Consider the following 13,419-nt stretch of genomic DNA (forward strand, 5'->3'; position numbering starts at 1 on the left):
TATTCTTTCAGGGAAAAATATAAATTGAGTTCAGATGACACTGACGATTTCACTCTGTAGGTTGTCTATGTTGAGTATCCCATCTGTGACGGAGAGAGGGGGTAGAAATATCATCTTGGATTTGACGGTGTAAGTCAACTATTGGAATGTTTAACCCGAGGTTGGCATACAAAGTTAATGTGTAACCAAACCGAGCCATGAAGTAAATCGCCTTCCCTCAGCCCCGGAATTAAGTTCTGCAGCCTAGTGCTGCTGGTTCACTGAAGCCATACAAATGCACCTGTCCGGAGTGGTTGTAACAAATTACAGCTGTAAAAGGTGCAGTTTGAGCAGGGCTGTTACGCCACTGAAGTCTCTGTAACTGAAGTAATGCAGCACTTGTACATGGCTGCGCATTGTAGCTTTGAGGCTAATTGGAACTGACCCTGATTCTTTGCAAAAGAACTCTGCACAGGGCATGTCTCTGTCTCTTTGTGTAACTACACGATGCAGGGGATGACTCCATCTCTTTGTATAACTATATGATGCAATTGAACAATTACGTGCTCATCACAATTGCAAAGTTGGCTGAGGTAGGTATAATTCACAATTTTCCCTGTATAAACAGCAAACAATGAGCATCCTGTAGGCACTTTCACATTAGCCCTTTTCCAAAGTAATAAAACAAACATACAAAGGATTATGACATCAATCGGTTATGACACCGAACAGTTATGACTCTAATCATTTATGACATCGAGCGACATGGACTAGCTGGCATTTAAGAAGCTGTATTCTTGAGAGGCAGACCAGTTCACTGAGGTTTTCCATCATTTGAGCTAAACTGGATTTGGTCATTAGATACCGGACAGAAAGTCATTATACCACAGAAGAAGACAGTATCCCAGTCGATGGTTGAACATTATCACACTTTAGCATTATTACACATTTGAGCTCTAGTCAGCACGGAGCCAACGGAGCATGCTCTCAGGTAATGTGAACAACACGGGCCATTAAAATGTGACTTATTAGCAGTCGCAGTTGAGACAGATCATTCTCACACGTGTGTAGATGTGAACTTGGCACCGGGACGCAGTGCAGTGATGAGAGGATACACTGGCTGACTGCTGCAATCAAGGACGTGGCAGTACGGCAGGTGCCAGCCGGGGTAGGCAGGGAGGGGCCCTGCGTCTGTAGCTGTAGGCCATAGGCGCTTGGTGTTGTGTGACATTTGTGGTCTGTATGCTTCTTTGGGGAATGGGCAAAGGTCAAAGCAGCCAGGCTATGCTCCATGGCCATACAGTACACAGCAGAGACCCTCTTGCCTTGTGTAGCAGATGTAATGACTTGAGACTCATAGGTAATGCACGGTGCCACCTGCAGGGTCTTCTGAACTACAATTAAAGTGAAGATTTACAAGATAGACAATGAATGGGGTTTGAGTGGTGAGGCCTTTAAGAATGAATGTTCACTTATGCTTCTCAAATTATTTCTGAAAGAATGTTCTATCACCAGGGACAATTATGAAAGTTTCAGCTACCCTGGGACAACAATGCCTCCACCACACCCAAACAATCTCTCCCACCTGTGTAAAACCCTCGCACCTGTTCAAAAATAAAAATAAAATAAAAAAACGTGTTGTGCATGCCTACCAGTGTTCTGCACATTTTCGACAGGATGCAGTGATCATAGCATTGATGGATATAGTGTAGCAAAATGATCGATGGAACGGATGTCTGCAGAATAAACTGTGGCCAAGATGACACACTATCATATACGAATCAGAAAAGAGACCTTTGTTTTTATGGTCCCACAAAGATTGCGTATCAAATTCCAGAAGGCTCAAAGGTTTTTCCATTGTGTATCTATAATGATAAAGGAAGAAATAAAATTATGATTGATCTCCTGGCTTTACTACAAGGTCCCACAAAACAATGAAAATAACCTTGGGATTCAGATTCACATGGCTATTACTTTGCTCCCACAAAGATATGATCCAGGAGCTGATACTCGCACACAAAACTCCAATTTATTCTTGCAAACAGTTTTCATTGATAATTCTTAATGATCCTTAGAATTGCAGCCAACCTTGAATCTATGTAACATTGTGCTATCCAATGTGATGCTTTCCCATGTATTGTGTGAGGTTTTGTTGATGTTTGGACACTAATATGGCTGACAAAAGCTTACTGTTAGTTTGTTCTTTTTTGTATATTTGAAAGGCCACCACAATGACACGCAGGTACAGCAGGTACAGCACGTACTTAAAGCAATACATCTGGCATGATCTTATAAAGGACTCCAAAGCTGTTGAACAGCGCAGTGCCTGCGGCTCATTTCTCTCTGCATTCCGTTTGGACTAAAAGGACAAAGGTCATAAGGCAAAGGGATTGACGTGCAAAGAAAACGATTTTTAAAATTAAAAGCAATTCAATGATTCAGTTCTGTTTTACCCTCAGCTTCCCGCGAGAGCCTTCCCTGCATGTCTGTTTCACGTAAGAGACATCGCTTCCCGTAATCTGAATGAATTAAGCAGGTAACTATCGCCCCCTAGTGGTCACTATATTAAAATTCCTCCCCGACCTCTGTGATTACTGCGCTTCCAAGAACCAAGTAGCAAGCATTTTATGCTCTAAGGAATGGCATGTGTTAGTGCTCCCCCCCCCCTTTCTCCCCCATCCCCCGTACCCTCTTGACAAAATGGTTGGACGGAATGTTATGCCATGCTTTCAAAAATGTTTTTTTGGAAGACAAGCCAGCGATTCAGGGGGACACTCCCCAATTGACGCTCGGTTGCCAGTGCATCCAAAAAAAAAAAAAAAAAAATTAAGTAATAAATAAAATTTAAAATAATAGACAGATAGATCTGACAAATTATATTTTAACATACTCCCACTCCTCCCCCTCTTCCCCAAAGACACACACACACAGACACACATACGTACACACCTGCCAACCTAATGAAAACAAGCCACACTATCGCCCACATGAAAGAGGGAGAGCACGTGTGAGAGACAGCAGGGGCACGAGAGATAGGTGGACGGCTGAAATGGTCGGTCTGATAACCGAGGTTCAAATCGCCGCTGTTCAAGTCCGTGCCATCTGTTGGCCTGCTGCATCTAATCTGATAGCACTGCCCGCCAGCTGCTGTCACAGAGCTACTGTATCCAACAGATGGCAGCATGAATTCCAGATAACAACAGACAAAGCCACCTCCTCCCTGCCCTTAAGACAAGACAAGGTGCACTGCTTACTGTCCATTGCAGTCCAGGGTGGGGCTTCTGGAGTCGAACTGAAGGTGCGATTCATGGAAGGTGTGATTCAGTCATTATTTTCATTTATTTGATATGCTAGGTCATCTTAACTGGTTTAAAATCTCTGTTGAAAGATGTGTGCATCAAAGCTGCTTGCTTTACTATAAGCATTCAAGTCAGAATACATAATAATGATTAACATTTAATGAGAACAGATGGTAATTCATATACAGGTCTCTCAAAAACAGATTCTGAACACAATCCTCAGTAAGGTCACGCATATTGATCAGGGAGTGAAAGGTTGTCCAGAAGTGCTCTTTGGGACATTGAGATGACTAGTAATCTGGATCCAAATCGGTCTGGTTTTCCTGCTGGCTCTGAAAGTCAAAACACCTGTTAAACGCACTCTCAAGCACTGAATGTGCTGCTGGATAATCACATGCTACACATAGCATAGTGCTGAATATATTTTTCCACATTCTTCAACCTGACCCAAGAGGAACAAATATGCCCATTTGTAGCTTAACCTTTTAAGATGTAATATCACAGCTATGTGATTAGAACATTCTTAACTGAACATTCTCTAATTCTGAGGTAACAATTAGTTCTAGAATACTGACTCCAGGGATGTGAACCACCTTTTTTTGGGGGGGGGGGGGGTCCTCCTTACCTGACGCACGTAACTGCCGTGCTCACTGTTGCGCTGTTGCACTGTGTGATCGGCGTTCTGCAGGAAGTCTTGCACAGGGGGGGTAGAGGGGGGTTTGCGCACAAAGCCACCCGAGGAGGAGGAGGGCCCGGAGGAGGACGACGGGCGCGCACGGTCCACCTCGGCCCCCCCCTCCGAAGGAGGACACTCAGGCTGAGCTGACTGGTCCTGAAGCCACCTCTGTACGGCGGGAACCGGGGGCGACGGTAGCCTGGACGACACACGTAATGAACTGTTGAAACTGCTGAATTAACAATTCAACTTAATAAACATAATGTGTAGCAGTGATTTTTAGTAACCAAAATGTTACATTTTTACTTCAGCTGTTCATCAGATACAGGCACATGTAATGATTTTAGTCTTTTAATGAACTTTTTCATTTCCCTGTTTTTTTATTTTCCTTTCATTTGCTTCCATACTGTGGGAGTGATGTGGTCCTACAGCCGTCATTGACTGGTTTTTGATATAAGAAGGCGCTAGCTCTGGGTGGCTCCCACGGCTGCTCTGTGGATTTGAGATAAGCGTACCTGGGCCTGTGGTTCACATGGTGCGGTGTGGGGCGTACAGTCGTTTCCACGCTTTGCATGAAACCATCTGCATTGAGGGACAAAGCAAAGGCAAAACTTTGTTATTGAACAGAGCCCGCTCAACTGTTACAGTAAGGCTGTCTAAGGTTGTGCTACAATATCAACATTATGGCAACATTAATACAATGCTTATACAACCCCCAAACCACAGCATTCCAACTATACAGGAAAATTTGTGCACATGTAGGTTTTAGAAACCATTTTGAAACATGACAAATCATAAGAACGTAATAGGTTAACATTTCCACAAATTAAAAAACATGCTGGCTGGGGTTAAAATGATGTCAGTAAGCTAAAGATCAAGGCAGTATTAGAAAAGTACCATGAGGATCTGTCTGGCTCGCTGCATCCTTTGTGTGGACAGTCAGCACTGTATAGCCAAGCATATCCCAGCTCTTGCACACTAGATGTAAAACAAAACAAAATCAAGTTTTATTAAAACTACCAAGATGGAGGAAGAGGTATTTTCATTTGGCAGTTATTCAGATGCTCATCCACCTTTGAGGGAGACGTATTCTGTAGAGTGCAGCTGCCTGGAGACGTCTTGGTTCCTCCTGGCCACCAAAGGCAACCGCTGGGAAGCCACGTCTACCTGTGTCCCGTCCAACTGCTCCTCTTTCCAATTCGGATGCAGACCCTGCTCAGGATCCACACATTACACACATTACAGAAATGACCTGCTACACACATTATGCACATTAAATACATTATACACATTGCACACATAACACACATCACATAAATTACTCACAGTACACAGTGCATACATTATACACATTACATGTTATACTTTACAATACAAAGAATGAAGGCAATAGGCCAAAGACAGCCCGGATTTTGTCTCGCCCTCTCGCAGCTCAAACATGCCACTGGCGCAGTCAGTCAAAAATATATATTATAAGGAATGCCAAACAAAGTGATAACAATTGTCATATTTTCATTGTCTGGGGTATTTAGCCTTCTGGGTCAAGACCAAATTAATGATGATGACTCACGTACAGTATTACTGTACTAGTGAAACTAGGAGGGCCTGGGGCTACATTTTTCAGCTTTGAGGAGCTTTATTGGTATTAAATTACACAGTATTACCAATGCAAACGCGGCAACAACAATAACTGACAAAAAGCTATTCAATTCTACACATAATTCAATAATTACATTTTATAACTTACATATATTTATATATAATGGGAGAAGCTTGGCCATATATCTAAACCTGTAATAGCAGGCTGTTACTTATGTCAATCAATCAATCAATCAATTCAATCAATTTTATTTGTATAGCGCTTTTAACAAAGGAGCTTTGTCACAAAGCGGCTTTACAGAGAACTGGCCCCCGAAGAGTAAGCCTAGGGCAACAGTGGCAATGAAAAACTCCCTGACTGATAGCAGGAAGAAACCTTGAGCAGAACCGGACTCAGAGGGGGAACCCATCTGCCGCGGGCAGGCACCGGTTTGTTATGTATCTTGTTACACATGATACACGTGTGCTTTTGTCTCAAAACTCGCCTGTATCACAGTGACGACCTTTCTTCTTTGAGGGTGCCAGGACTATGTGTCCTGACTCAATGGCCAAGCTGTGATTAACTTACTGTCTGTCTTTGCTCAAGAAACCTGTCTGTGGCCCAAGCTCACCTTTCAGTGTCACATGATTTTATTAAAGCATGCAGTAAACGGCGCACCTTTCTCCTGGCATCCTGCTGGAACTTTGGCTGCTTGATCTCCTGCTGCTTCGCCAGCCGCACCTCCTTCTCCCGCCACTGCCTCTGCTCCTCCATCTGCGCCTCCAGTTCCTTCTGCAAAAGGGAGAACCTCGGCTTAGCACAGAATGTGTGGGGGGAGGGGATCAGACAGTAGGCAGAGCAGGCAACGACTCATTTTATAAAATAACATTCAAATCCAGGCTTGATGCAGTGATGGATGCTCTCTAGTTTAGGGCTGCCCAACCCTGTTCCTGGAGATCTACCGTCCTGTTGGACCCAGAAGGACCCTCTTGGAACCAGTGTCGGACCAGGTGGGTTTTGTCAGACCAGGCTGTCATGGACACGCTCATTCATTACAAACTTCCGGTAAAACCTTTTCCATCAATTACTCAAACCGGACATTGTTCGGTCGACCTCACCTTCTTTTGCTCCAGCAGGAGCTTCTGCTGCCTGAACTCCTCCTCCCTCTTCAGCCTCCTGTCCTCTGACCGCTCCTGCGCCAGCTCCTTCACCAGCAGCTCCTCCTTTTCCTTCGCCCGCCGCTGCCGCTGGTCTTTAACCTGTATGTCTAATTCCCGCTACGATGGGGAGAACCTCACATAAGCACGGTAAAGGTGTGTGGGTGTCAGTGTATGGGTATAATGGGAAAGGGAACTGGTCTTGTAACCTCAAGGTCACAGGTTCAATTCCCAGGTAGTACACTGCTGTTTTACCCTTGAGCAAGGTACTTAACCTGCATTGCTTCAGTATATAAGTAATTTAGTCTTGTATTTATACTTCAAATGTTATTTCTATTACTCTTTTTGCTAATTAGACAAAAAGATTGCCAATGAGGTGAGGCATTTTGACTCATAAAATGTCTCACCTCATTGGTAAGACAATTTCACAATTTTACAAGCAAGAAGTAAATCAAGCTAATATTTTCTAAAAGATTTTAAGTCTCATTGTAAGGACTTGTTAAGGCAGACCTTTATTGCAGTGGTGCTTCTGAAGGACAGCACCTACTATGCTGTGGTACCACTGTAACTGCACATTGGCATTGAATTTATGTTGTCCTGGGGGAAATGTGCCCCCTACTGGTCCTCCATTGACACTATCAGTACCAACCTGGTTTTCCCAGGATGTCTCCTGTCTGAGAAGTTCCTGCTCAGTTAGTTTTTGTGCCATTAGAATTGAGCTGGAAAGTCCAGGGGTCAGCAAGTAAAAGTCCTGCCATGTGCTTCTTCCACTCATAAACTCAGCCAGCTTATTTCACTAATTAGGTCTACTTTCTGGCTCAAGAATTGTGCTAATTAGCAAATACAGGAGATTGGACCAAAATACGGGGGAGAACTTTTACTTTCTGAACCTGCATTTTCCACCTCTGGAATTGTCAATGGTTTTTATCTGTGGAAGTGTGTATAAAATGGCCTTACATGTGTAAATATAATGCGCATAACCCGAGCACACAAACTTCACCCTGTGCTCTTCGTCTCTGATGCGTTTCCTCTGCATGAGCTCAAGCTGGGCGGGGTCCAGAAGGCAGCTCAGGTTATGGGCGTATCTGGGCAGAGAAAACCCTCTTCATAACTTAGCCCTCCATGAAATACTCAGGTTTACATACAGCACATTCATTTCAATTGCTGATTTTAAACATGCAATTCATCACTCTGTGATTGAAGTATGCTCCTGCATTTAACCTCTGCTCTGCTATTTAATTACCGTTATACTAATGTCACCTTCCCCATTAGATGTTCGTAACTAGATAGTCAACTGTCTTGTTGGGTAGCTTTGTGTTTTATGTCAGGTCCCTTGTGAAAGAATTTCCATCTCAATGGGGTATACTTGGTTAAATAAAGGTTAAATTAAAAAAATAAAAATAAATAACATTGAAATACCCATCATCCCTAACACACATAAATGTGAAATTTTAACATAAGGGAGGGTAAGCCAGGGGGCGTGGCTATAAGGACTGTGAAGGTGAGATTTTTGCTAACAGAGTCTCATATGAGATGTTTAAGTTGAATGCTATAATTTGTATATGCATGATGTGTGCTGCTTGGGGATAATATTTAGATCGCATAAAGCCATATATATGGTGCTTACTTGCTACTTTCTGAGAATTCCATGGAGGCGTGAGAATCCACGGTCACCTGCGAAGACCCACACATGTATTACACTGGATAGTATTAATCATGTCACGTTGTCATCTGAACAAAACCAGTACAAGTACTACAATCAATGCAATACATACAGATATTACAATTGGTGCAGTACATCATAGGGTATTAATAACATCAGGGGCCAACAGACTGCACTGTGTGTGTGTGTGTGTGTGTGTGCGTGTGTACAGGGTGAAACTGGCCATACGTTTTTCTAGCCCACTCTGCCATCCTCCAGCCCTCACCCCAAATCAAATCTTTCTTGCTAATACATGAATAAATGCCATGTTGATGTTTGATAAGCGCTGCCTGCCTAATAATATGTACATACATACATACATACATACATACATACAAAAAGAGCCTATACTACCCTGAGTAACAGAATTTTTAAGGATTAGAATACTTTTAGGTATTACCTACATAACATCTGATATCTAGAGACAAGCATGCAGCCTGCAGCATTGGCAGGGAGATGAGATTCAGGGTAACTGCCGGTCTGTAAAACGTGCACAGCTCACCTCGTGTCTTCTGCCCAGCGTGTCCTGCGGAAAGCGCCACTCCTTCACCTCCCTCTCGCTCCTCAGCCGCCTCTCCTCAGTCTGCACCGCGGCTTGGTCGTCCGCCTTCCGCTCCTCCTTCTCCATCTCCCGCCGCTGCCGCTGCTCCTCGATCTGTGCCTGTAGGTCGCGCTGCAACAGGGGGAAAATTACAGACCGCTCGTTTACCGCCAAAGATTTTGTGGGATTTCATTTCCATAATGAGGATAAGTTCATACTAAAGGTCACTGGAACACATGCAAACACGTCAGACAGTTCTCATAAAGTAGCAGCTATCTATAGCCATTATCACCAAGTCTGGTTCACACAGGAGAGTATATCGCTAAGACTGAAGCAACAACTTAAGAGGCATGATTACAAGAGATATGATAAGGAACTACAGGCTGAAGATACAAGTGCAGCATGAAAACAAGATGTAGACGCAAATCAAGACGCAAAATACAAGTGATACTTGATTGCGAGGATCCCTGCAGAAGAGGGTAGTGTAAGAGCCTGAAGTCTGGAATTGGACATTTTTATTGGCAAATCATCAGATTTGTGGTATTGGTTTTGTTTTAAAGCAGTCTTTATTAAATTACTCAATGGAACGTGACCCGCGTACGCCTGAACCACACCTTATATTCCTCTTCTTTCAGATGTTTCCTCAGAGCGGTCTCAGACTTCACTGGATCCCAAAGGGCGTGGTGGATATATCTAGACATAAAAAAACTCGTTGAAATATTGTAGCCTACATAATGCACATGGGCATGAGTTAATTAAACATTGGCATCGGTCAAATTTCTGGACGGATGTACGGGGTGGAGGGGAGGGGTGCAGTAAAGGATTATGCGCTCCTGAGATTGGTGCAAGAGTATGCAAGTGGTGTGGGCTTGATATATAAATGGGCTCTGCTTTTTGACCAGCGGGGGTTGCTGATGATTGATGAGATGATGTCATCGCAGCCTAATGAAACTCCCATTCCTGGTGACACTAGAGTCAACTGTAAATTGTCCTGCAGGGCTGCCATCCACTATTTGCACAGGCATGGGGAAATTTCAGTGCCAGACCATGGGGCCCATCCATGTACTAGAACAGTGCCTTAAATGAATGCGGCACCCAGCAGCCCATATATAGGTACTAACTTGTGTTTTTGTGTGGCTTCACTGCTGGTCTGAGGTTCCTCTCTTCTCTTGGTGTTCAGCAGCAACTGCAGCACACCAGAGGTCCACACAAGCATTACCCAGGCAAGGGGGGAATGAAGTCATAGCCAAAGACACTCCCTGGTCCCACACAAAATTGAGCTTTGAATCACATACTCATATTTTCTATATGCTTGCTCATGCATAGTCCACATCGTCTCCAGCTACCAGTAATTATACATAGAATACAACCCAATAACTTCATAATTCTAGCAGCAATGGTTGCACATACAGAGGTCTTCAAGCAAGGGTACACATACCTCCAGAGGTTCTCAAGATGTTGTTGGTGGGACCTTGGATCAAGGTAAATACGTATATATGCCTATATGTGGCTTAACATGTCAAAATAAACGTGTGTTTTTGATAATAGCCACTTTAATTTAATTTTGGAGACAGGTACAGACCTACATTGTCAGACAAGGTTTCTGAGGGAACTATCTGCTTGCTACAGTACATGCACACAGCTCACCTCCTGTCTTTTAGTCCGCGATAGCTCCTGCTTGATCTGCTGTTCCCAGACCATCTTCTTCTCTTCCTCCAGTCGTGTGGCCTTCTCCTGTTCCCGGCGCAGCCTCTGTTCCTCAATCTGAGCAACCAAGTCCCGCTGCAACAGGAGCGGGAACCAGATTTTTTAGGTTCTTCCATTTTAACACCTGATTTGATATCATTGTAATGGTAGCCTACTCTTGGCCTTATGAAGGAAGAAAAAAGACATATTTAAACATGAATAATTATCATAATAAAGGCAGTGTTTGGCACTGGACTGGCTTTTTGCTGTCTTGTTGTCTTGATACAGTATCAACAGACTCAAATGTAAATTATACCTTGTATTCCTCAGCACGAAGGTGCTTCTTCTGTAGCATCTCAGCTTGGCTGTGGTCAGCTCTGGGTGCAGAGACTCTCCTGAAACATTGTAGTACAGACACGTTCAACCTTGGGTCGTAATTGGCAGTGCTGTGGGTGGGGGTGGGGGTGGGGGTGGGGGGGATAGAGATAAGGTCTTGGTGCAGAAGATGCCCCCAGCCTCCTGTAGGGCGTTAGCACCACAAGCTCAACCTGCATATGTATACTTTAAACATTTAACATTTTAACATTTAAGTTGTAAGATCAAAAATATGTGATTGGAATGTTGTGAACATCCGAATGCTGACCTAGCAATCACTACTGGGAATTGAAAGCAATGGAGTTCTAGAACACCCAATTTATTTATTTATTTATTTAAGTTTATTTATTTATTTATTTGGGGGGGGGGGGCATTTACAAAAAAACGTACTCTTCAAAGGGGTAAACAGCTTGCGGCATGCGTCATGGTCAGCTTGCGGCATTGCGTCATGGTCAAATAACGTACCTGAAATTCTGTGAGGACGTCATAATGGGTTGAGGCTCTTCTGACTTCCGTGGGCGCACCTAAAATCCCCCACATAACAGCATAGGACAGAGGGAAAATGGAAACAAGCCATGAGTTCATATCACCCCCTTATATAAAAGAACGTCCTGTCAGCTACATTGAAGTACAGTACATGGTTCTGGGTTAGTCTCCGGAATCTGGGAACCTCTAAACTTATTTTTTCTCTGCATGGATTCATAACGACATGTTCTCTCTCAATAAGGTAATGGGACCCGGAGCATTACCTGTGAGACATGCAGAACACTCGCTTCCTGTCTCTTGGCAGATGCGTCTTTTCGAAACTTCTGCATCCGTCTCCTATCCTCATCCACCCGCGCCGTCTTCTCCTGCTCTCGCATTTGCCTCTGCTCCTCTATTTGAGCCACCAAGGCCCGCTGCGACAGCGCGAACGTCACATTAACACAGGGAAAGAAAATATTTGAAAACGACGGATCATGATTTTAGCCCATTAGCACAGCGAAAAAATGATCCGAAAACGCTATTATTTTAGCCCATTAGTAGCTTACGCTTTGGATAAGATAATATGGCTAAAATAGTGATTACAATTATCGCTGCATTACAAAGTACATTGTTCAGGATAGTTGTATCATGCTATTATAGCCTCAATAGCGCTGACATTAAAAGTACAACTTGCTCTAATGGTCGCAAAATAATAGTCCTCGGACACTGTCCACGTCAGGTGACGTTGTGACAACATTGCTCTATGGTCGCAAAATAACCAGTCCTCATGGACACTGTTCTGCAACGTTGCAGTAACGTTATAGAATTACGTAAATGCGATGTAATTTAATAACGTAACAATTACATTATATCACAGTCCTCATCCTTACTTCATTTGAAACGTTACTGGTAGGTTGTCAGAATGTTAGGATTAATCCCTTGTTGAAAATTCAAAACCAATATATTTTAATCAAAACTGCTTTATAAACATGTAAAACCTTGTGTACTCATGGGGACTGGCTGGGCCCAGGTTGCAGATTAAGACTTATGCTTACTGAGTTGATGATTCCACTGAGCCCATGTGCAGTCTGGAATTTTCACTTTCAACCCCTTTGCACCCCTGTAGTGCGAATAGGGTATCGATGTTAGTCATACCTTGTACTCCTCAGCCATGAGACGCTTTCTCAGCATGACCTCATCCTCAGTTGGGCCCAGTAAATTGAGGCTCTGGTTAGACCTGGACGGAGGAAAAGTCTACAGCGTAGGCCAACACACCGCACTTGCATAACGTTAAGGCACTGAAAATATTCGATTGTACCAGGCAAATTCAATTCAAATAATCATTCTGGGTAAATAAATAGACACATGGAACTTGAAATACTTAAATTTAACCTAAGTAGAATGTAGTGCGGCAGTAAATGTTAGCAGAAAGAAGGTTATCAGTATTATTTACCAGGACCTATGTGGTCTTCTGCCTAAATCCATCTATCCGAACGGCATACCACCCATCTGTCATTAGGCTATACTATTAGGCCAAATGATGTTTTGGTTGTGCCGTTTGTCGTTTGCAGATTGCCTGACAGTATAGTATAAACGACATTCTGCCCTGATGTCATAATGCAATGAAAGGAATCCATTGTGACAAAAGAGCAGCGATAACAGGCAGTTCGAATGGCGATCAACACGGGACTCCCTATGAGTACGCGTCACAGCAGAATAAACAAATGTCAAGTGAATGAGTCGTATCCTATGCTCTACTCTTATATTGGCAGGCCGCGTATTCTACTGTAGCCTATGTTGGGAGAAAAAAGCTTTTTTCAGCTCAACAGTTCTATAGGCTATATAGCGTAGGCTACACACAATATGTTCGGTAACCAAGTAGACCTACGCTAAACTTATTTCTTGGTTGTTTATATTAGTGTTTTTTATTTGGATTCTCGTCGTTTCCGAATCTGACCAT

At 43.4% G+C, this 13,419-nt stretch overlaps 1 protein-coding gene across 2 annotated transcripts; it reads right to left on the reverse strand.

The window, feature by feature from the left end:
- Positions 1-3,415: 3,415 nt before the first annotated feature.
- LOC135233269 (trichohyalin-like) lies at positions 3,416-13,400 on the reverse strand. Of its 2 annotated transcripts, none has more exons than XM_064296638.1 (17): positions 12,615-13,400; positions 11,744-11,893; positions 11,460-11,518; positions 10,936-11,014; positions 10,581-10,715; positions 10,055-10,119; positions 9,548-9,626; positions 8,895-9,065; positions 8,318-8,364; positions 7,691-7,775; positions 6,652-6,810; positions 6,212-6,325; positions 5,028-5,166; positions 4,852-4,932; positions 4,470-4,536; positions 3,904-4,153; positions 3,416-3,610 (listed from the first exon to the last, which is right to left on the reverse strand). In XM_064296638.1, the coding sequence occupies exons 1-17, from the start codon at positions 12,648-12,650 to the stop codon at positions 3,569-3,571; spliced, it is 1,758 nt and encodes a 585-aa protein (XP_064152708.1). In that variant the 5' UTR covers positions 12,651-13,400; the 3' UTR covers positions 3,416-3,568. The 2 variants fall into 2 exon arrangements, with proteins under 2 accessions (XP_064152708.1, XP_064152707.1); XM_064296637.1 differs by having other exon boundaries at positions 10,936-11,065.
- Positions 13,401-13,419: the final 19 nt, after the last annotated feature.

Source organism: Anguilla rostrata, chromosome 10 (assembly GCF_018555375.3).
Source record: "Anguilla rostrata isolate EN2019 chromosome 10, ASM1855537v3, whole genome shotgun sequence".
In the NCBI taxonomy this organism is placed as follows: Eukaryota; Metazoa; Chordata; class Actinopteri; order Anguilliformes; family Anguillidae; genus Anguilla; species Anguilla rostrata.